Source organism: Sabethes cyaneus, chromosome 1 (genome assembly GCF_943734655.1).
Source record: "Sabethes cyaneus chromosome 1, idSabCyanKW18_F2, whole genome shotgun sequence".
In the NCBI taxonomy this organism is placed as follows: Eukaryota; Metazoa; Arthropoda; class Insecta; order Diptera; family Culicidae; genus Sabethes; species Sabethes cyaneus.
Window position 1 is genome coordinate 5,160,988 of NC_071353.1, and position 24,391 is coordinate 5,185,378.

Here is a 24,391-nt window from a genome sequence, read left to right on the forward strand (position 1 = left end):
TAAACAACAACCTGAAGTATAAAACGCCAGGGATGCTAATAATCGACTGATTTACTGCTTATTTTAATGCTGATTGGTTACCTGGGTAATGCAAAATTGCGAAGTGAGACACTCCTTGAAAAATGCGAGTTTTCAGCATATTAAAACCGAAGTTCGGCATTTTCAGCTAGTGTTTTACAGAAAATCTCGTTAAAATTTGACAGTTTGGGTCGCTTACGCTTTACGAATAATTGGCAATTTCAGCCGAGTTTCAGTATTGATTACCGGATATCTTGGAAAAATAATACCGAGATTGTCGGTAAAGTTTGACAGTTGTTTGATGTTTTGGATTTCCAAGATCTCGGTGTTTCAATGTTTTACCAAGATTTTCACCGAAATCTCAGCTGTTGGGATATCTCGGCAATTTATTTTACCGTGCTCGGTGATAAAATCTAAGTGTGCAGATTTAGCTGCCAAGCACAATAACCACCCCATCGGCAGACAACTATGTTTTCGCCGCCAACATCTCGTGTGTGCGAAAATGAAATAGCATGTCAGCACTGCGTTTCACTCAACTGCCAGCAATCTGATTTGGGCCCGCTGTCAAATTTTGAGCCCCGGACGCCCGGACATGCTGTCGCTGACGTTTACTGCAGTTTGATTAGAGATGTCGATGGGGTGACAATAACTCTATTCATGAACTATGAACTTGTTGATGTTGATTTGACGAAAACAAACGTTTTAAAAACATTTCAAGCATGCGCGAATTCTAAACGTCCGGTTTGTAGAAGAGGTAATTGGCTCGGCAGTTTCGACTAAAATGGTCTATATTGAGTGCTGGAGAGAAGTAAGTCTCATATAAGCAATCTTGCCAAAGCTCTTGAGCAAGAGGAAACGCATAGTTTTTTTTTTGCTTTTTTCCAATTAACCCGGTCAACTTATACGTCAATTGTATATGACGCTTGATTGGTTTTTAATGTGAACGCATTCATAATACCACCGGGGTACAGACCAGACGTGGTACAGGACTTGGTACAGTAAGTGATTTACTTTGTACCCTAGTTCGTACCTCCATCTCATTCTGCGTTACGTAATATTTGTAATGTATTCTGGTTGCACTGGTGAGGATCTGTCAAAGAGAGAGTATTAAACAAGTAGTGTTCTTTGAGTAAGCACGTGTTTATTCTTCTACCCGAAGTTAATCCCTACATTTTGGCGACGAGTCGGAAATAATTTCCTTCGAAGGAGAAAATATTACAAAGTACCACTTTCGTGATCATCTAGCACGAATGGTTAAAGTTGCGGTAAGCGAGAAGTGGGAAAATAAATCGTCGGTAGTGAATCAGTGAAAAAGTCCCGTTATAAACCCATTTTCAAACGCGAGTGAAATGAATCACAATATTTCTCCGTTTGTGATCGGTGAACCATCGACGGTGGGAAAGAGATGGACGGCGTGGAAACGGTCGTTCGAACTCTATTTGGCGTGCAACGCTGATATTACTGTGGAAAAGAAGAAAGCTTTGTTTTTACATCTGGGTGGACTGGAAGTGCAAGAAGCATTTTTCGATGATCCAAAGAGTAATGAAGAGCCTGCAGAAGGGTCTGATGTCTATCAGAAGACAGTGGAGATACTTGACAATCAATTTAAGCCAATCGTATGTATTCCGCATGAACGAGCGGTGTTTCGGAAAATGTCTCAAAAAGAGGAAGAAAGTGTTGCGCGATTTGTGAGTCGATTGCGTCATCAAGGGAACGTGTGTGACTATGGAAATGCTCTAGATATGCGTATTACAGAGCAAATCTTCGACGGTTGTATTTCTAATGCGTTACGTGGTGAAATATTAAAGAAACGGCTGGTAGAGCTGGCCGATATTCTCGAAGAGGGAAGAATTTTGGAAACGATCGACATGAACCAACGGGAAATAGTGAAAGAAGAAAATTTTCAGAGTGTAAACAAAATTAAAAGTGCAGGTAACAGGTGTTTCCGCTGCGGTTCTCTGGGACATTTCGCTAACGACAAAAAGTGTCCAGCTCGCAAGAAAGAATGCGATAAATGTGGATTAGTAGGACATTTTAAGAAGCTGTGCAAAACAAAGAATCCAGCGATAAAGAAAAAGAAGAAAATACAACAGGTAGAAGATTCGGATGAAGAGGAAGAATTGTGCGCGGAGGATGCAAGAGATTGTGAAAGTGATGAAAGTGATATCTACAATGTTTTCGCTCTGAAATCACAACCCGGAAAATGCTTGGCTGTGCAAATCGGGAATAAATACAATACGAAAGTGAATTGCTTGGTTGGGGGCGTATCGTTAGAATGGATGATAGATTCAGGTGCATCTGTAAACGTGATCGGCGAAGATACATGGAAACAGCTTAAACAAAAAGGTTGTAAAGTGAGTTATATCAGCAATGAAACGCGTAAAAAGTTAATGGCATATGGGAATAACAAGTTGGACGTGAAAGGAGTTTTCAAAGCAGATATCAGCGTTGGATCAACAACAGTGCATCGAGAAATATATGTCGTCAAGGGAAGCGGTGCGAACCTGCTAGGCCGAGTTACTTCAATGGATCTTGGCGTTCTACGTATCCAAACAGAGGTGCATCAAATCCTGCAGGAGAAAACAGGTAAGATTGGCAAAGCTAGAAACCTGTTAATATCTATAAATATCAACCGAGATGTATACCCCGTACAACAACCTTGTCGGAGGCTGCCAATTCCTCTGCAGAAAGTAGTAGATGAGGAAATCCAAAAACTATTAAGTCAAGATATTATCGAACCAGCCACCGGGAAGATAACATGGGCTTCACCTTTGGTCGTAACACCGAAAGACGGAGGTCGACGTGTACGTTTATGCGTGGATATGCGAAAAGCAAATACAGCCATTATTCCGCAAAGACATCCTCTTCCCACATTTGAAGAGATGATGCCTCATTTGAACGGATGCAGAGTATTTTCGAAGATCGATCTTAACAATGCATTTCACCAGTTAGAACTGCACCCCGATTCACGCGACATCACAACTTTTGTGACAACCAAAGCATATTACCGTTTTAAACGTTTAATGTTTGGTATGAATTGCGCGGCTGAAATATTTCAGCGTGAGCTGGAACGAATTCTGAAAAACCTGGATGGAGTAGTTAACTTTATCGATGATATAGTGGTGTTTGGTCGTACAATGGCCGAGCACAATCAGCGCCTGGCAGCTGTCATGAGAAGACTGAACGACAGTGGATTAACTACAAATGAACAAAAATGTCAGATCGGTCGTTCCGAAGTTACATTCATGGGACATGAATTATCCGCTAGAGGAATCCTACCCGCGGAGACGAAAATAAGCGCAATAAAATCGTTTCGACGACCAGTGTCAGCAGAGGAAGTCCGAAGCTTTCTTGGCTTGGCAAATTATGTGGGAAAATTCATCCCCAATTTGTCAACGGTCAGTGCACCACTACGCGACATGATTCGCAATGGAAGCAAATTTCGATGGAATAAGGAAATGGATAAATCCTTCAATGCGATTAAGGACATGCTTTGTAACCCTAAACACCTTGGATTCTACAATGCTGACAGTGACACTACACTAATCGTGGATGCTAGTGCTACGGGATTGGGTGCCGTTCTACTACAAACCGATGCTGGGAAGCAGCATGTAATAAGTTATGCGAGCAAAAGTTTGTCAAAAATTGAGCGTAAGTATTCAGTTTTGGATAAAGAAGCCATGGCAATCTATTGGGGTGTTAATCGATTTGAGATGTATTTGCGCGGGAAAGAATTCAAAGTTGTTACGGACCACAAACCACTTCTGAAAATATTCTCTACAGATTCTAATCCAAACGCGAGACAGCAACGCTGGGTACTCAACCTGCAAGGATATCGATTCACATTGACGTACGTTCCAGGTAAAACTAATATTGCCGATCCGCTTTCACGGCTGGCACAAGTCGATAGTCGTAGCTGCGATAATTCATGTGAAAAAGACTTATGGGCTATTGTTGAAAGTGCTTTGCCATCGACGGTATCTATGACAGAAATAATACAAGCTTCTGAAGAAGACGCCACATTTGAGAAACTTCGCAGCGCGATTAACGTGGGAACATGGACCAGTGATTTGAAACAGTATTACCCCTTTCAAGGTGAGCTGTGCCGCGTGAATAATTTAATATTACGGATGAACAGAATCGTAGTTCCTGAGAGGCTTCGCGCTAGGGTTCTAGATCTAGCACACAGCGGACACCCAGGGTGTAACAAGATGAAGCGGAGATTGAGAGCAGCGTTATGGTGGCCTGAGATCGACAAAGCCGTAGAGTTGAGGTGTAAGCAATGTCTACAATGTCAAGCCGTAGGAAAAGGACCTAACCCTGAACCACTGCAGATCAGAGCGATGCCAACAAAACCGTGGAGCCACCTGAGTGCAGATTTTCTGGGACCGCTACCGAATAACAAGTTTCTGTTCGTACTTGTGGATTACTACAGTCGATATTGCGTGGTGGAAGAGATGATAACAACCACTTCTGCTGCTATCATTAAACGCCTCGAACGCATATTTACAAGACTGGGATTGCCCGATGTTCTGACGACAGATAATGCAGCTAACTTTTGCAGCCAGGAATTTAAAGACTTTTGCGTCGATAACGGCATTCGCCTTACACATACAACACCATATTGGCCCGCTGCTAACGGAGAAGTTGAGCGGCAGAATCGCTCAATTCTGAAAGCGTTGAAGATCGGGCAGCTGAACAACGAAAGTACGGAAAAAAGCCTGCAGCAGTATCTATATATGTACTCTGTTACCCCACACTCAGTTACAGGTGCATCACCAGCAGAGCTAATGTTTGGCAGACGTTTCAAAGATCGGTTTCCTCATATAGAATGCGAAAAGATAGTGGATGAAGAAGTAAAGGATCGAGACCTCGTAGCAAAATATAATTCGAAACTATATCGCGATAAAAGTGTTAATGCTAAAGAATCTGATATTTCCGTTGGTGACCAAGTCTTAATGAAGATGCACCATAAACCAAATAAATTGGCTCCAAATTTCCATCCTAATCCAGCTCTGGTTATAAATAAAACCGGTAACAGTGTCACAGTTAAATCAGCGAGCGGAAATATATATCGGCGCAATTCAAGTCATCTAAAATCTGTTCCAGCTACTTCGAGCATCAATAACTACGCCAATCGAGAATTAGAAGCGGACGCTGATCCTACAGTGTCAGATAACACATCAGCAGGGAGCGGACAAACAGTTGTGACAAATGAATCGTCGGAAACTCCAGCTGACCGTCCGAAGCGTCAATTAAGAATACCTGTGAAGTTTAAAGACTACGATATGAATTTTCAGTAAATCATTTAAATACTTAACTTTGTAAATTTTGTTTTGAGAAAGGAAGAAAGTGTAATGTATTCTGGTTGCACTGGTGAGGATCTGTCAAAGAGAGAGTATTAAACAAGTAGTGTTCTTTGAGTAAGCACGTGTTTATTCTTCTACCCGAAGTTAATCCCTACAATATTTAACCGGGATCTTTGTGACAACATCACCGTTTCGCCTTGCCATTCGCACACAAAGCGAATTTACGGAATTAACTCAAAAGGTGTGTTATCCTTTTTTGAACGTGTACAAACGTCAAAATACGCAAACACAAAACAAACACTGCACTGAGTCGAGCACAAACACACATGAATTTTCATTCCGTTTTCTTCGGTTTCTTCTGAAGTTTTGCAGTTCGCAGTTCGCACCCGCCCCGCATCCAGGTTCGTTTCGTAAGCGTAGTTTCGTGTGGACGTTGCTCGAAGAAAGTCGTCGGTTGTTGATCGGTTTTAGTTCATTGTGACGTTTACAGCTAGTGAAACGAATGATACAGACAGCGAATTTTGCAGTGGTTGGCTAAATATTGTCGGCAGCGAAAATTACTTTTTAGCCTTCACCAGGAGTAAATTCGTGATCTTTCGATGTGACGAGCTAGGAGTTTTTCCCTAGTTGGTACCGCCCCGCGAATGAAATTGTGAAATCGAAAACAAACGAACGGCTTCGCGGTGTTTTGTTTGTTCCGTTGAAAATTTTGTGACCAAGATTTAGCTGGGGGAGAAGCGTTTACAAGTTATTGATTTTTCTCGACCGTCGTGCGATAGCGGTTTCTTTTTTGCCTTTGGCAGTAAGGTGCAGAAAATTCGAAAACAGTGAGTTGTAAGATATTCTCCTACAGTGCGGGTTGTTTCCGGTGAAGCGAGTGTTTGATTTTTTCGTGTCGTGGCCAATGCAGATTTGTTCCTGAAGAGAAAGCAAAAAAAATCTCACCGGAAGAAAATTCATCTTAAGCTCAATCAATAGGTGGAAAACGGCAGACGGAAGCTGCGGCATTAACCGCCTTCGATTATAGTGACAAGTGCGTGCAATTATTAAGAAAAAATGAAATAGCAGATCAACAATTTCAATTTCGAATAAAACTACGAAAAATAGTATATCCTACACACCAGACAACGACGGCAGCATGTGGATTCCTACTAGCAACAAATACGGAGTCGGTAGGTGTTGTCCCGGGAAAATAAAATCGATATCTCACTCAGGGCTCGGTTCAACCAGCAGGTATATTGGGTGTTGGTTGTTCTTTTGGTTGGACCAAAATTCTTCAACATTGATCTATGGTTTGTAAATTTCGTTGAAAATTATGGTTATTCATGAGAACATTCGATCAGCTACAGGATTATCATTTCTACGAAGTGGGCTAACCAAAGTAGTTGGTACAGGGTCATAAATCTTTAAACTTCCTGCTGCAGTACAGAGGATGAAAAAGATAAGAGATCATTGTGCTGATAAAGAGACAATCTCTGTCGGTGCGTTATTTTAAATTGCTGACAGGAGCACGAAGATGGATGAAACGGAGATTCTGTCGAGTGACTACGGTTGCAGATTGCGGAAACATATTTAGGAAAATTGCATTGTCTTTCAAGTGTGTATGCTGTGCTGTGTTTATCATTTTGCTTATTTGTTTCTCTTCTGTTTTGGCCAGTGCTGCCAATGTATTGTATAAACTGTATTCAGCATCACGCGTAAACAACTGTTAAGAGTAAAATAATTATTAATGGTCAGAAAGGTATTAGGTAATAAACAGCATTGCAACCGGTACTAATTGGTTCGAATACCTACTTGTAACAAGCAGATTCTCAACCTAATACCAATACTCAACCTATACCTAATTGATGAATCAAGCAATCACGTACCAGTACATTTTTGCCTGCCCAGTCTGGGACGATAACCATAAATAAATGCAATTTTATTTGTATTCATTTCTGGGAAACTGTGGCAAGCACAGTAAAAGGAAGTAATGAAACAAAGGTGTTTATAGTATCCAAACAGAACGAGATAAGGCGTAAAGGGGAACGAGCGGAAAATTAGGCAAGGGATGGTCATTGAAGCAACGCTTAAGAAGTTGTTTACCGTTCCTCCTTAGAGCTTGGATCGAAACAAGCTATAATCGGAGAATATCATAGCTCCAATTATAGCTTGTTCCGTCCTAGGACAGCGTGATGAACAAAAATTCTCAAATTCATTCGCTTGTGCGCTGGCGATCTTCAATTCCTTGGAGACAGTGTACTTTCCGCCAGATCTTTGATACATTGCATTGCTGTGGAAGGCTGACTGATTGGGCAAGGCCTCCACTAAAAATGCCAGCACCCGCCGTGTTGTCTCTCTTTGAACCATCAGTATATATGATTGTCGAGTTGCTGAATCGGCGGGAAAAAACTTAACGATCGGGCGGACTATCTCAGGAGGGTCACCCGCTTTAGCGTGCTTTTTGACGTCCCAGACAATGGGTGGCTTGGTTGAGCACCATGGTCGGTTATTTAGCCTCAATATTTGAGCAATTTTTGGAATAGGTGTTCCAGTAAGTTGCTGGATATGAGTAGAAGCACGGTGAACAAGTGGCAGGTCGGCATTGTTGCTATTCTTTTTTTCAAGCTGGCGAATGGCGATCCGCGCGATGGATTGTGCAGTAAGTAACTCGAATGGTAACGTTCCTGCCTCAGCCGGCTGGTCACAAATGCACCAAAAGCGAAGCTTACCATTTGGATGTACGCAGGAGCGATGGTCTGAAGGGATTTCCTCTACTCACAAGGCCCACACCGTATAATAGCATAGAGGTTACAATTGCTGAGCCTACCTGTAGCAGTGAGGTACGCCGACCACGTGGAAGTTAGCGTGGTAGTGGTAGTTATTTTAAGAAACCGAAGTCTTGACGCGCATGCTTTTTTAACCGTCTTGCAGTGAGATTTGACGCTTAAGGTTCGGCCAATTGGTAAGGTTAATCAAATTGGTTCTAGGAACGGCGGATCTGTCGATAGTAATACTTCTTGTGGGGTCTCGACGTGCATTGTGGCTGCAGTAGAAAACCCATGATTTTGTAGCAGAGATAGCGAAGCCGACTGCAAGAAGGATATCGTCGGCATAAACAAGAATATCCACTCCAAGCGGAATTACTTTGAAGATGGGTTGCATAGCGACAAGAAATAGGGTTACCGACAAGACGGAACCTTGGGGGACTCCATTCTTCAGCAGGTGTGGACGAGATAAGTGTTTCCCTACGCTCACCTGGAACATTGTCTTATGATGATTCTTCTACTAATTACACGGAATATTGTAAGAAGTTGTAATTCAATGTCGGTATATACATTAGACTCCGGATAGCCTGTGCGAGAAAAAACGAATATTACCGATCGATTTCGATTCTCTGTTGTCTGGCAAAAACACTCGAACTTCTGATCAACGATAAACTGTATTCAGTTTGACCAAACTCGTATATTCTGCTAGTAGACCAATAATAAGTGAATACAACGACTTTGTGAAATATCGCTCTACCACCACGAATCTTATGGCATATATCAGCACTCTTAACTCTAGCTTAGAGACGCGCTGTCAAGTGGAAAGCATTTACGTAGATTTTGCTAAAGCATTTGAAAAAATTGCAAAAGCTTGGTTTTCCTCACTGGTTTATCTCGTGGTTGCAATCGTACCCATCGGACAGATCTGCGGTCGTAAAACTAGGATCGATCGAGTCAGGCAGTTTTTCAACTCCATCTGGTGTGCCGCAGGGTAGTCATCTTGGCCACTTAATTTTCATTTTATTCATAAATGATTTGAGCAACCGACTGAACTCTCAGCATCTCATGTACGCTGATGACTTGAAAATATACCGGACCATCAGCTCGCTGATCGATTGCGTTGCTTTGCAGCAAGACTTTGATAATGTAGCCAGTTGGTGTGTCTTGAATGGCATGGAAATGAATGGGACGAAGTGCAAAATAATAAGATTTACGAAAGCGCAAACGCATTTGAACTATGACTCCAAAGCAAACGTTCTCAGCCTGGATCGTGTCACGTCGATAAACGATTTGGGAGTGACAATGAGCTGCAAGCTTCGTTTTAACGAACACATCGCTGCGACAACCTCCAAAGCATTCGCCGTGCTCGGTTTTATCCGTCGTAATGCCCGTGAATTCCACGACGTGTACGCCCTGAAGACACTATACTGCTCACTTGTGAGGAGCATTCTTGAATACGCTGTACAAGTCTGGAGATTGCCGCCTTACGAACAGGCTTCATTCTCGGTTTTTTGCTCCGTAGATGCTCATTTGACTACAGCGCCTCAATTAAACAGAATTCGAAAAAGTAGTGTAGAGGACAATTGTAGAGCTAATTATTATCTGCAATATTGCTGAAGAAAGTATAGTTTTATCTTTTGTATTTACGACGTTACGCGATTGCTACCCCGTTGGTAGCCAAATGAGCGCTCTTTTTGCTACCAACGGAGTAGCAGCCCCATAGTGCCGTAAATACAAAAGATAGAAATATACTTTCTTCAACAATAATGCAGATAATAATTAGCTCTACAATTACCCTTTACACTACTTTTTCGAATTCTGTGTCGTTGAGGCGCTGCAGTGAAATGAGCATCTACTGAGCAAAAAACTAAAAATGAAGCCTGCTTACGAACAGCGATTTGCTACTGATAAGCCTGAAGCCTTTGCACTAGCGACGCATGTACCTGCAAAGAATGTTTACCTTCGATATATTGACCAACCAGACTAACTGCCCAGGCCTCCTACGACTTACAAACTTTTTCGTTTCAGTTGATCCTAACTGTTAGCCATAGAACAGTGTTGGCCAAACCGTCCGCTGGAGAAGTGTTTTAGTTTGTTAAATAATTTAGATGTGTTTGATTTTCATGTTAGTAGACCTCGTTTTAAAAGTAGTGTAACACAATTAATTTAGATATACTTTAGTCTGTACAGTATTATCTGAAAACGCAGTAAATAGCATAGCATAGCACAGTTTGACGGCCCGTGAGTTGTCCGCGATTGATCTAGATCAGCTGAAATCGCACAAAAAACCATCAGAATGACGCTTGGGAGTAGCAGATCATTCTCAGTGTACATTTTCTGGTGATCTAATTCTTTGTGATGATCAATAGCAAAGCTGGCCACGCCCATGCAGGTCAATTTGGGAGGGAAAGGAATGTTAGTTCGACACCCGAGACTTACTGCTACTAGAGACCGAGGAATCCTCTGCATCGTCTACAAGTGTCACAGGAAGGATTTGTTGTTAGTAGAAAGGAATTGATCTGGATCCACCGAGGCATGTGGTGCGATCACTGTTTCGATTCGTTCGAAATCGCGCGCGGTTAGTTACCGAGAGACATTTGTTATTATGTACGAAAGCTGTCCTGAGACAAACGTGTCTATTTGGCAATTCATCAAAAACATACACTCTGCGAGATGCCTTTTGGCATCCTTCGATTATAGAACTTGCTTAAAAACTCTGACTACTTTATTAGGAAGCTGTATAAAAGCTATCAAGCTTTTGATATTTGATAATCATAAATTGATAGAAATAACGCGCGATGTTCCTAGGTAACCGATTCCATTAAAATACACGTTTATAAGATTTCAATAAAAGTTCCGGTTTGTAAACGCACAATTGCCAAGTGTGCTCAAATGAATTCAAAATGGCCTTCTAAAACAACCGCTGTCGGAAAAATGCAACGAGCGAGACACGAAAGCAAACGATGCTAAATTACCATACGAAACGATTCTCAGTATGTAAGCACCGGTTGCATGAGACTAACCTAGATATTCGGAAATTTTCTTGTAAAGCCAGTAATTAAGAAAATTAAGATCAAACCGACACTCTCGAGACCCTTCGAGACGCGGCGAGAGTTGAGACAAGGCAACGACTTATCCTGCATGCATGTTATGTATTCAACATCGTTCTTGAAGGAATGATGAGACAAACGGGTATCTTCAGCAAAAGTAGCCAACACCTAAGGTTCACAGATGACTTTGATATCATAGCCAGAAACCTTGCGACGATGCAGACAATTTATGCCAAACTGAAAGCGCAGTCTAGGAAGATTGGGCCAAAAATAAATGTGTCAAAGATCAAATACTTGAAAGGAAGATGCTCAAAGGAGACCTCCCACAGACGGTAATCGTCGTTGACGGTGACGAACTAGAAGTGGTAGATGAGTTCCTGTATTTGCGATCGCTGGTGAACACTTGTAAGCAGATCCAGCGGTACATTAAAGTGGGTAATCGGACTTACTTTGCCTTTCGCAAAACGCTACCGGGAGTTCTTTATGGACTCGAAGCTGTTCCGCTGCTCACGGAGTGCCGGAGGGGTATGAATCACGAGCTAAGGGCAGTGTTTGGAGAGAGTTCCATCGTACATCTAGCGAAAATCGATAGGTTACGGTGTGCCAGACAGGTCGTAAGTATGCCGGACGACAGTGCAATGGAAACGGTTGTCTTCAACAACTCCACCGGCATCAGGAACAGAGGGGCTCAACGTGCATGATGGTTTGGCCAGGTTGAACGCGATTTGCGACTTCTGATAAGGCCAACTGGCAGGGGTAGTAGTATAGTGCTGGTCCGGTACTGGTGCGATTAGTGAGCCAACCGGTCTGTCTGCCTTCGCCTTTGTTGCCGGAACGGAACACACAGGCAAGCAAGCAAGTGCAAATTTTGCATCGTAGCATAGCTTGCTACGTCCACTCGGTTCACCACCGAACGAGTACACCATACAACTGCAGTGTCAACAAAAACAGCATGCTTTTCTCAAGTCAGATATGCTCGCAGCCACTGACGACAATCCTGGCGATCGCACTTGCATTCGCATACGGATTAAATTGAATCATTGACGACACAAAGGCAGGCTTGCTGCAGTAGTCAGTGGAAAAAAATGTCAGTTTCGGTTTAGCTGTTATTGACTGCCGCTCAGTGATTGTATTTCTTCTGCCTGACCGGAGGGCGAGGCCAACTCATATGATCAAACGAAGAAACGGGAAGAACTTCCATGCTATTTATCCGGGTTTTAACGTCGATTTTAGAAATGAAACTGTCGTTTGATAAATGTAGCGTTATCATAAAACGTTGTAACTAAACAATTTAATTAAAAAACATGAGAAATATTCATTTTCCGTGATCGGTTACGTAATGACATAATCTACCATTGTCTAGATTCGCACGGAACAATCTATTTAATTAAATGATTTTTTTCATTATTATTCTATTTTAGTTTAACTCATAGAACTGAAATGGTGCTGGCTAAAAAATTTCCAGACGATGACAAATTACATAAAGACAATATTTGTATCCGACTAACCGTTCTCAAGAATAAAACCCATTTAGGTACTAAAAATTTGCAATATTTTTATTTTGCAATTTTGCGAAGGAAAATACTTGTGCAACTATCTAAAACGGGGTCAGTCCCGGCTAGCATTCACGCCTCTCACGCCGAGGTCCCGGGTTCAACTCCCAATCCCGCAGAAGTAACGAATGACAAAAGCTGTTAAAGCGACTATAATCTAACAAAAAAAATCAGATGGGTTGTGAACAAGACACGACTGCATTGGTGACGTAGGATTACGTAAGTCTTTTTGTAGTGATAGTAGGATGTATCCATGTATGTAATAATACGACTCTTCATGTATGCATGCTACATGCGTTGTACGTAACGTTTATCAAAGTAGGAACACTGTATACGTTCAATCCTCAACAGATTTCGGAGTTATTTCTATGAATTGATTGAATCTATTTATTAAAACGAATCAGTCGCACTTAACCAAATAGTAAATCATAAAAATTGATCTGTTTCTACGTTGAATAGTGCTTTTCCTCTGGTAATCGGTACGCTCTAGTTTTCAAAAAACTGAAAATTTTACGCTAAACTTTTCTGCGGCTTACAAAAGAAGAACACTGATTTACAGGCTGCAGACGTTTTGGAAGTGGTAGAAAATGTCGTCCGTAACCAGAAAACTTATTCCCGCCATTTGTTGGTCGCTTGCCCTTGATGCTTTCTCCTTTGTGGCATCCAGCCGTGCCAGTAAGATGTTGGTAGTAGCTCAGCTAGCGTTTGAATAATACTCTTCGCTGGCTTACCTCGTGTTGTGTACCAGAGCAAGCGACAAGAATCGGCTCCGCCTATTTTTCGCGGTCCGTCATTCCATCATCTACATTGAAAAAAATGCAGCATTTCAATTTCAATCTGAACAAAAGAGCAAAGTTACCAGTGAGCCGTTCACCTTTTGCTGCCAAAGAAAAATTACACTGCATATTACTGTAGCATTGGTGATGGATAGATTTGTGTTGCTAAAGAAAACCGAGAGGAAAGCCCTAAGTTCCAAGTTGCCTAAGTTTCGTCAATTACCGAAAACCGTTCTTTTAAGAATGAACAATTTCTTATATGAATATGCAAAAGATGTCACTAAAATTGTTAATACTGCTTATATGAAGATATAAAAGATTGTTGTTCTCCGCTGATCACAATAAAGTTGATTGGGTCAGCAATAATTATTAAAAGAAAACATTGGGTTTAGTTTTAATGCGTTTTCCTGCGCATTTGTTGCGGTCTATAGTCTTTAGTTTGGTGTTAACATGGTTTTAATTGCTATCACTTGTTCATGGTGGACAAGTTTTCAAGGTGACGATTATTGAAATTAAAATTGCTGCGGCACCGCTCGTGTTGCCGTTGGCAAGGCAATTAGCAATCAACGTACGAGAAAGGGTAGGAATCCATTTAGTTCTCTTGTAACTTTGTTATAGTAGAATTAAATCGAATTTTCCATCGACTTTCTCGTTGATTCCTGAGTTGTATCAAGATTATTGATTGGAAAGATAAATAATTGGACCACCAACCAATCACGAAGCGACAATTTCTAGTTAGACCAAGTTAGAGTTATTTTCAATTTTTCAATGATGTGCATTGAAAATCAATAGTTTTCTATATTTTCCAATTCGATTTTCCAATCGAATGGTGTAAATATTTCGGAAATTTATTGAAAATTGACTGAATTAGAAGCCGAAGCGTGAAAAGACGTACTCCTACGTCGAAAACTGTCTAAAATGGTATTTTGATTTTTTTTTTAAATAGAAGGGTCCGCGCGTCCTAGTGGCACGGCCGCAGATTTTTCGTAAGACTACGAATGTAGAGCAATTCGTCTCCTAATTCTAAAACCTTTGTATGAATTTCTATAAGACGCAACGACGCATTCAAGCTGGAAGTCGAGCCTACTTTTACCTCCGCAAGACACTTCGTTTGAGGAGCATACTACGCCGCGCAAAGCTGACAAAACGCTAATCAGTCCAGTAGTCCTCTAGTTAGGCGGAGTACAGACGGAAAGCGGAGAGTGGCGCACGATAGAAACCATAAGCTGCAGGCCAGGCACTGCTTGGAGAGATTCCCATCGTTCACCTAGCAAAAATTTGGAGCCTGCGGTGGACCGGCCATGTTGAAATCTGTTCTCTTTAAAAACTCAATCGGCACCAGGAATAGATGGGCCCAACGTGCTAGATGACTCGACTAGGAAATCGACTTTAAATTGACACTCACAGTTGTAGAATATAGAAATCAAAGACGTAGTGCAACGTCGAAAATCGTCTTTTGGAAAGTCTATGATTATTTTAAGATAAGATTTTTTTGCTGTCAGCTTTCTCTTGTCGATCATGTGAAATTGTTAATTCGTTGGATCACTGGAAATGCATTTTAGCAATTTATTGGGCAATATAAAGTTTACAAGAGAACTCTTTTCCAACAGTATCATTGCATCTAATGTCTGGTTGTACTCCAAATCAAAGTTTAAGAACATAAAGATATCGGGAAAAGTTAAAATTTTCGAAATGAATGCGCGACCGTGATATGGTTTCATAAATAATATTTCCGCTTCATGCAAAATGTCAACCTCCTTCCGAAATGTGTGAAATAATAACAAAACCTTCAGGAATTCCAACCTTCACAACGTGCAACATTAATAGCAGTCGTTTCAGAACGCCATCCAAACTCGTCAGGCTATTATTCATCTTTCATTCATTCTTCTTGTATAATCCTGTTGCACATTGCTTAGACATAGGCAGCAGCCTTCCATTCGAAGCACGTACGAAACTTCCCGCCTGCAAAGCAACACAGGAAAAATGTACATGCATCAACCTACAACCTGTAATGTGCTCTATGAATGAACTGTGGAAAGTCATCCTGAATGACCTCCCAAATCTTCCAGTTTACCACAGTCAAAAGGCAATGATCGGATGCTCCACGAATAACTGTGCTTACACTGAGTGCCTCTACCCTATTCAAAACTGTTTTCGTTAGATTCCATTATCGCTAGATTATTGTGTCTTGTCTGTACCGTTCGTCTCATACGCTTGTCGTTTATTTATGAACGGAACGGTCCCATGTCAGTATTAATAAAACGCATTCCCGCTGTTCCTACACCGCATCACACCGCACCCGGGCTGCAATTCGAAACGATTTGTACTTGAGTGAGTGCGTTGCAGCACTAGCAATAAACAATCAGCACGTGGTGCTTCGGTTATAAAGTACAACATAATAACTCTAGCAACGGCGACAACGCCGCAGCAGCGAGCTAGCGAAGGAAGGAAAGAAAAAGGCCACTTCCGGGCCGATTCCATCTGCCCAAGCTGGTTGGCTGACTAGTTGGAGACTCTTGAGCTCACTTCGGTAGTAACTCTTTCTCCACAATGTTTTAAGTGCTGAAATTATGGTCGCCGGTCGTTGAGGTTTACCAAGAAGGAAGTCCGGCACGATGGCAAGGGCTATACTCACTTGTAAGGCAAAAAGGGAAATTGCGCACCTCGTTCGAAAACCAGCGTGAGCGCTTGCGGTGGCGATTCGTGATCTTGTCTGTGGACGTTCGCGGATTCGAGTCTGAAGCATGTCGTACCAACAGGTACCTGCGACCAATCCGTTAACTGCACTAAAACCTTGTGTTTTTTTGTAATTTTTTAGGTACGATTTAAAGCAAATGAACCAGATTGGACTCGTTCCATTACTGGAATGCATACAAATCGTTTCCGCTTAGTCATACAAAATGCCGCATTTTGAATTTGAAATACGTACTAGAACTGTTCCGTGGGCGATTCCGGTTAAACCTGGGTGTCGTCTGTCTATGTTTCTATATGGTTTGCTCGACAGATACGCTTTTGACTTTCCACAGCTGATTCAATTGTTTATAAGGTGGAGTCGAAGAAAAACTTTTCCTCAGTTCGTCTAACTCTAACCGACGCAGGTGCAGTCGCTGGTTTATATTACTGGCTGGTATGGGAAGAAAATGAATGAATGAATCACTGATGATCTGCGCCAATATGGATATTGAGCTTTACCGTCTTCCGGTATGTTTTGTTGGAATACATTTATGTTAATTGTGTAGAAGAAAATTACAAACAAAACAAAAATTTCTTACCAAAGTGACACAAAACAGCACCTAAGTGCCTACTAGATTATTTTCTTCTTTCACAATGTAAATATACTTATGTCTATCAGTTTAACCCGTTTTAACTGGACTTTAACACAAAATAAGATTAAAATTAATACAGTTTGCTACCAAATGACAAACCTTGGCAAATTAAAATCGTCGACTGTAATTGTTCGACACAGCGCAGTAACTTAGTACATAACTGCAATTTCTAAAACTATGCGTCCTCGTCTTTCTAACATATATTGTTCGCTTATTGCGTGCTGTGTGATGAACCAACCAGATGTCGATGCATTCGATAGCGCTTCCGTTTTCTCGGCAGTTTTTCCCCCCGAAGAAGGATCTGTCGCTGCAATACGTAGCAAACCGCTGACGACGCGGACGTCGTCGCCGTTGTTTGCGAGCGTGTTTGGGTTTCATAATTTGATGCGATTTTTGAACTCCAAATCACACACTAGACGGTTACAAGTTGCTGACTGACTGCCGCGTATGTACGAGAACTTCCATAATTTACATATGCGCTGCTCTCCTGCGCGTCCGTTCGAACTTCATCAGTATGGATATTTTTAGCGAACCTTCACGCTTTTGGTTTCGCTTTCCAACGCGCATCTATCCGTAACCTTGAATTGTCAGCGTTCGTACTGCATGCTGGTGTGGGGGAATAGGCGTTCTTCCCAGTGAGCGTTGCGTGGACAGAACGATGGATTAATCAATTAATCAACGCTGCAACTTCGCTCTGGCCGGTTGTCCAATTTAGCCTAATAAAATCGAAAATTACTTCGTATAATCGAGCTTACGCCATTACAATTGTGAGTATGTTTTGAATCGCACAAGCTACTTTTATACATGTTCAGCCACCAAAACTCAATTATTTTGAGACGGAAATAGATTTGAAAGCATCTTACCCTTTTCCTGTGAACGATCAAAGGCAGGGGTAAAACTAACAAACGTCAACATTTTGAGCAATATGAATTTGAGAATATCAACTATTTGTCTTAAGGGTAGACGGGTCAAGACCACCTATCTTGGCTTTATGGTGCCATGTATAAATTGGTGGTAATTTTATATGGCAGACGAATTGCGTGATTCCTACGCAGTATTTTACAGTACCTTGTTTTCCGTTAATGCCTAAGCTATGGAAGAAATAAATAAAAACAGATTTTTCATTATAATTGTTTCCAATTAAATTTTCTACTTTCGATATTATTCGATATTTCGACAGATACGAATTTCGTCTATGACTTGCAGGCTTCATCAGTGTCTGTTTTTCGAAGTTCAAATTTTATTTGGAAAGTTTTTTCTTTTGTTTAAAAGTAGGTAAGTGATTATATAGTTTTACTGACATGAGTAGTGAAATATCCAAATCATTTGGAAGTAAAACCATTATCCATAACGAACGATGTAAGACCGCCATGCATAATTTTTGTTCAACAATCAATCAATCTAATGTATACTAAGCCAATTTTATTCTGATGTTTGTTTCAGTGCACATCTTGTCTATATTATTATTTACTATGTATAATACTATATAACAAATATATGAGTATACAACATAAATATTAAATCGGCCAGGCCCACTGAACAACATTTACCGCAGAGATAATGCTTTAAAATGTAACAATGCTTGATTATTTGATCAATGATACATTTTCGAATCTATGAGAAGAAGTAGAAACGGATACAACAGTACCATTCGTATTTATATACAACTAGCTGACCCGACAAACTTCGTATTGCCGCAAACTAAACTGTGTTGTACATAAATCGTGAATCTCGGATGACCTTTGTCACAATTTCGAGTTTTGCAAGCTTCTGAGGAGTTCATGGGTGTTTTAATATACAAATTTTCCTCGAAGTAAAGTAGAAAACAACCCCCCCCCCCCCCCATTGCTTAGCCAGATAAAATAAAGCGGATAGCATTAAAATATTCGCCATGATTATATAACACTAGCTGAGTGCCCGATCTTACTCGGGGAGCCTTTGTCTCACAGCCACTTGTACATCGATTATTGTAACCGAAATGCTTATAATGCAAAAATACAACGCTTGTTTCTCTTTCGGACGTTCCTCCCCATTTGTCAGCTCCCCCTCTTTTGTCTACCCGGCCACCTGCACATCTGTTTTCTTTACGGAAATCCCTATAAAACCCTATAAAGAAAGAAAAATAAAGCCATTTTTCCTATTTGCATCTTCCGCTTTTAACAATGGCCACCCCACCCAAAGGAAATTAATACTTTTGTTATTGTACTTTTCTAAACACAGCTTTTTATTTATTTATTAGTTTAGTATTACATGCTATCCTAATAAAAAAAAGTTGAAGGTGCAGTAGAAGGTGTTGTATCCATGGAAGGTTCAACAAACCTATCATTCCTTTCATCTCACTTCAAGACAAAACTTGTTTGTAAACAATGTTTTTAATGTCACTACCAGGAGCAAGTATGCACAAATTATTGGCTGAGCCCATTCTGCAGCATGCCACATAAAGTTTACCAAGGGAAAAACATGGTGTTCTCAGATGAACTCCACGCTGTTTGAATGATTGCCCCTGGGACTCAAACAGAGTCGGCCAACAACAATTAGCACTAAGATCGAACCCCTTTTGTACAGGTCACTTTGATTCGGTGCATAATTATACTTGACAAATCTACAGCTGCGAGCATTGCAGTTTAGTGTTTCGTATTTTGATTTTTTCTGTTGTACGGATAAATTGTTACAGTCATGTGGGAGTTACTCCCCCCTCTCGTCAGCAACTTCCTTTTGTCCTGTCCTTATGGGAGAATCGTCTAAACATTTCGGTCCCCCTGTTGTCAACCCCATCAGTGCTGATTCTCTTATGTCAAGGAACATGTGTGCCAAGTTTGGTGGAGATCGGTCAAGGCGTTCTGGAGTTATGGTGGAACATACAAACAAACATACAAACATACTCACGCTCACTTATATATATATATATATATATATATATATATATATATATATATATATATATATATATATATATATATATATATTTCGCCGAATACCATTTTGCGGAACCACTTCTCGGTTGACCATAACGCGGAATATAAAGTTTCGCGAAAAACCTTACGCGGGATGTAATATTTCACTGAAAATGTTTTCGTGGAAAGTACCATTTCGCAGGGGTTATCCTCTCCTTACTCGCTATCGCTCGTTCGGACCCAACTGAAGGAAAGTAATAGAAGTCAGTATACCTAGGAAAATAAATAAACCTAGTTAGAGGTGATCTCTGGAAGGAGGCTGGCCCCCGCAGTGGCCGGTGCTTCCGAACCCCCACATGTCAAATTTGGTTCCATTTGCTTGGTTAGTTCTCGAGTTATGAGGAAATTTGTATTTCAATTGTATAGGAGCACCCCTTCTAAAGTGAGGAGGGGTCCTAATTCATCATAGAAAAAAATTTTGCCTCCAAAAACTTTCACATGCCAAATTTGGTTCCATTTGATTGATTAGTTCTCGATTTATGATAAAATTTGTATTCCATTTGTATGGGAACCCCCCCTCCTAAAAAGAAGAGAGGTCCTAATTCACCATAAAAAAATGCTTACCCCCAAAAACCTTCACCTGCCGAATTTGGTTCCATTTGCTTGATTATTCTCGCGTTATGAGGAAATTTGTACATATTTCATTTGTATGGGTGCCCCCCCCCCTCCTAAGGCGGGGAGGGGTTATAATTACCCTCCTAAAGAGGGGAGAGGTCTCAATGCACCATTGAAAAAATTCTTATCTCCAAAAATTGCCACATGCCAAATTTTGTTCCATTTGCCTGATTAGTTCTCGAAATTTGTGTTTTATTTGTATGGGAGCCCCCCCTTCATCTTAGTAGGGGTTGGGGTCTCTTATCATCATAAGAACCTACCTCGGCCCCAACATGCAAATTTTGATTCCGATCGGTTCAGTAATTTTTGATTTAATAAGAACATACCAACAGACTGAAATCTATTTTTATTCAAATTTCTAATTCAAATATTAAATTTAAATATTGGAACTTTTGCGCTTAGTTGGTTGAAAATGGTAAAAAATAAGAATCACACTTTTGATACCTCGAAATAGTGGACCCTTCGTTCGCCAAGAAGTCAACAGTTTCAAAAAAAGTTGAATTTTGAGCAAACCTTGAGATCTATATCATGTGATATTTCATAAATTTCCCATGAAATAACCAACGGCGAAAACGGCGATTTTTTTTATAAAATCCAAGATGGCCGCCAAAAATTTTTTACTCCATTTGAAAGTTCTGTTCTTCTTCTTTACAGACCCGGGCCAATTGTTAGTTGTTTCACGGCAAATTTATGAAATATCAAATGATATCAAAATATAAATGATATCTCAAAGTTTGCTCAAAATTCAAATTTTTGATATCAAAATATAAATGATATCTCAAAGTTTGGTCAAAATTTAACTTTTTTTAAAACTGTTAGGTCCCTTCACGAACGAAGGGTCCACTATTTCGAGGTATCAAAAGTGTAATTCTTATTTTTCAACCATTTTCAACCAATTAAGCGCAAAAGTTTCAATATTTGAAGACCTCGTGTTACTAGTGGCCCCGTTTCAGTGAGAATTACTCAGGTATAGACTGTAAATTATAGACGTTTGGGAGTATCCTTGCTAATAAAAGTTAATTGATACTCGGGATCCGGACCCTCGAGGATGAAGTTACGGCATTAACCAGAAGCCAAGTTGCAAATAGGCCAAGGTTATAACACCTTATTTCACTATCAAAAACTAGATACACGGTATCTATATTTTCAGTATATTTTTGGATAGTACTACGTGTAAATTCAATTATCTGAACAATTTTAGGCAAAATTAAAGCAAACTTGTAATTGTGTGGTAAATATATATTGTACCGGGAAGATGAATCTAAGAATACCTACTGTCGATAATTGTAAGTGGTGGGCACCATTCAATTGTCGTAGCGCTATCGAAACATCAGTATGCAGTCTAGATTTGAACCCTTTTGAACCCTTTTTAGATAATTTCATTTCTACAATGAGAAATCATTCGATTTCTTATCAAAATGACTTAAACTGAGCTCTTGTAAAAAAAATGGTCAGCAATTCATAGAGGGATATTTAAAAAATTGTTAATTTTAGACAGATTGAAACAGGTCATCAAGAATGTAAATGGTCCTACAAGGTAGTAGTTGAGCGAGAAAGGACATTTATTTTAACTAATAGTTAACTGTCCGAATGCTTTTTTGGCTGCATTTTTAGGCAATTCAAACTATATGTACTCTATCTTCAAAACGGAAAGCTTTTCCCCGAATTTTTGTTGTATATCTAAATATGCTTTTAGTCAAACATTGTTTTAAAAAAATACTGAGCAAAATTACTTAAAGAAAAGCTGTCCGCACTGCAAGCACTGCTGTCCGAATACTTTTTTGGTTGACTGTATGGTCTCATTAGAGATCGCTTTCACTTGAAGAAAATGAAAGCACCACAACCTTAAAATGGGCTTATGTCTGTTTTAACTTCTGTTAACTACCAGATAGATTACTTCCGGATACTGATCCAATTTGAATTATTTTATTGGATTTTTTTTGGAATTATCCCCTGCAACAGCAGTTTCCTTGTTTTGCAGTGAGGCTCTGTTGCCACAACCATTGTTGGATGACGGACGATAACTACTGCTTAAGCAGGACCTTCCAATTGCCCCATCTACTGAGGCAAGTAGGACCTGTCGCCATGATTTTGAAAATTCTCCTTAGATTAATTTCATGTACATCGAATGTCCTTTTTTGTAATTAAAACTTCGAAGTGATACCACTGAAGATGTTCTGTGCTGCAAGAATTTTAAAATAACCATAGGTGTAGATTACACTGTCGAATAAAAACTAGCTATGCCATTTTTATGTCCCACTTGCCCCGAGATACCTTATTGCTAATACATAAACTGTTTATTTGGGACAAATAAATTAGACATTCAATCGCAATTGTTTTCTACACAGGTCGTTTTGCGTAACATGGCGGTCTAGCCCCGTGTACCCTTATTGTGAAAGATGCCATATTTTCCACTGGTAAACGGGCTACTTTGATGAGATATTTCAAAATGAGCTTAGGCGTGTTTGTGTACGAGAGAGAGTTGGTTCAATTACAGTTGCTCATTCAATCAAGGCTAAACTTAGCTCTGCAGCTGGTCGAATGGCGCTAGGTATGTGTAGCTCTATCTTGTACGATCGGAAACTGAATACGTGACATGTGAGTTAATCATGGTATATCATAGATGCAGCGCTCTCACTGGACACTACGTACTTGTTTATAATTATCATTCTATTTGTTGTTGTACTATGCAATTACAAACTTGTTCTCCATATATTTTCTTGAAAGTGATTTGTTGATAAATCTATCCATTAGACAGACAGAAAGAATGCAATATTTTGTTGAAGAGAGTTATTAAATAACTAGCATAAAAATTGCTCTTGAAATCCAAAAATTTATTGACGTTTGCTTAAACATTAGTACCCTGCAGAACACACCATACTTTGTCAGTTCAGTTTTACTAGACGATGGAAATGACAGAAGAAAATAATGTAATAAAAATGTGAACTATATTCTATGCGTAGAATAAAACTGATGGGAAAAGAGCAGAAAATTGGATTATGAGGTTATTTCAAGCAATTCCTGGGTTGGAACCGTTTTATTTCGTGTCGATTAATATATGTTTGAGTTTGATGTTCTGAGTCAGCCAGCCAACCAAGTTTACTAATAAAATATAACCAACCTTTTATTAAAAAAAAACATTTTTCCACACAAACACTATCCCTGTAATGTACAGGCAGCAATCTATCAAATTGCTTCTCTTTTGAGTTCATCAGGAAGGTCAATTTTTACCAACATCCAGTCGAATTTAACACTGGCTCTGCGGTCCCCGAAGTGGTATTGGTTCGGCCAATGGCTGGAGCATGACGTTGGTGTGAATTTAAATTGCAAATTTTCGGCAATGCACGCAATGTTTATCAAACTACATGTATATCACCACACCACACGATTCAGTTGTAGGGAAGATGGTAATGCTAATGACTCATTCACAACTTGCGATACAAGTCTTTTGACTCTGCTTTGTTGTTGTACATATTACTATACATTCAGTAGCACGACGAGACTGTCTGTCATTCTAATTCCTAATGATTCCAATTGCATTCGTCTGGATCTACCACACTGTCGTCCCTTGAGTTGACTCCATCAGCGTGACGCAGTGGGCATGATTGTCACAATGATTAATTCAATCATTTTTCTGAGAATAAAAGAGAAACAGCTAGAATCTCGTCCCGAGTATCTCCTCGCTTTGTTCAAACGTCGTCGTACACACGAATAGCAATACTTTTCTAAGTAGTCGCTAAGTGTAGCAGCATTTGTTTATCATATGGTTTACGTCCGGGCAGCAAAAAAAGACAAGCGGCGGTTGTTTTGCTCGCCTACTTTGCATGTGCCTGCTGGCGTACAACCAAATTGAAACTGCCTCAATTTTTAGCTTCTATTTCGCTTCTACGCCTACTGGTTTGAAAAGTAAGTTTGCCCACAGTGCAGAACTGGTTGTTGTTTACATTAACACGTTTTTTGCCCTCGTTTCATACCTTCAAACACCTATGTAATGGTAAACGCTCGATCCCGGTTTCGTATGAAATTACGAAAGTAAAAGTTGT

General features: G+C 40.2%; 2 protein-coding genes across 2 annotated transcripts in view; both read left to right on the top strand.

Moving 5' to 3' along the window:
• Nucleotides 1–1,367: 1,367 nt before the first annotated feature.
• LOC128735110 (uncharacterized protein K02A2.6-like) lies at nucleotides 1,368–5,321 on the top strand. The gene has a single exon (XM_053829607.1). It carries the CDS (start codon nucleotides 1,368–1,370, stop codon nucleotides 5,319–5,321), a length of 3,954 nt encoding a protein of 1,317 aa, XP_053685582.1.
• Nucleotides 5,322–5,777: 456 nt separating this feature from the next.
• LOC128745395 (dedicator of cytokinesis protein 3) overlaps nucleotides 5,778–24,391 on the top strand; it is a 98,168-nt gene continuing 79,554 nt past the window's right edge. Inside the window, exon 1 of the mRNA XM_053842458.1 lies at nucleotides 5,778–6,499. Coding sequence (XP_053698433.1) covers nucleotides 6,466–6,499 — 34 coding nt within the window. The 5' untranslated portion in view covers nucleotides 5,778–6,465. The remainder of the gene's footprint in view (nucleotides 6,500–24,391) is intronic.

What these genes read in the sequence shown, in the direction of transcription:
- LOC128735110 (XM_053829607.1), top strand. Translation starts at nt 1,368, where the DNA reads ATGAATCACAATATTTCTCCGTTTGTGATCGGTGAACCATCGACGGTG.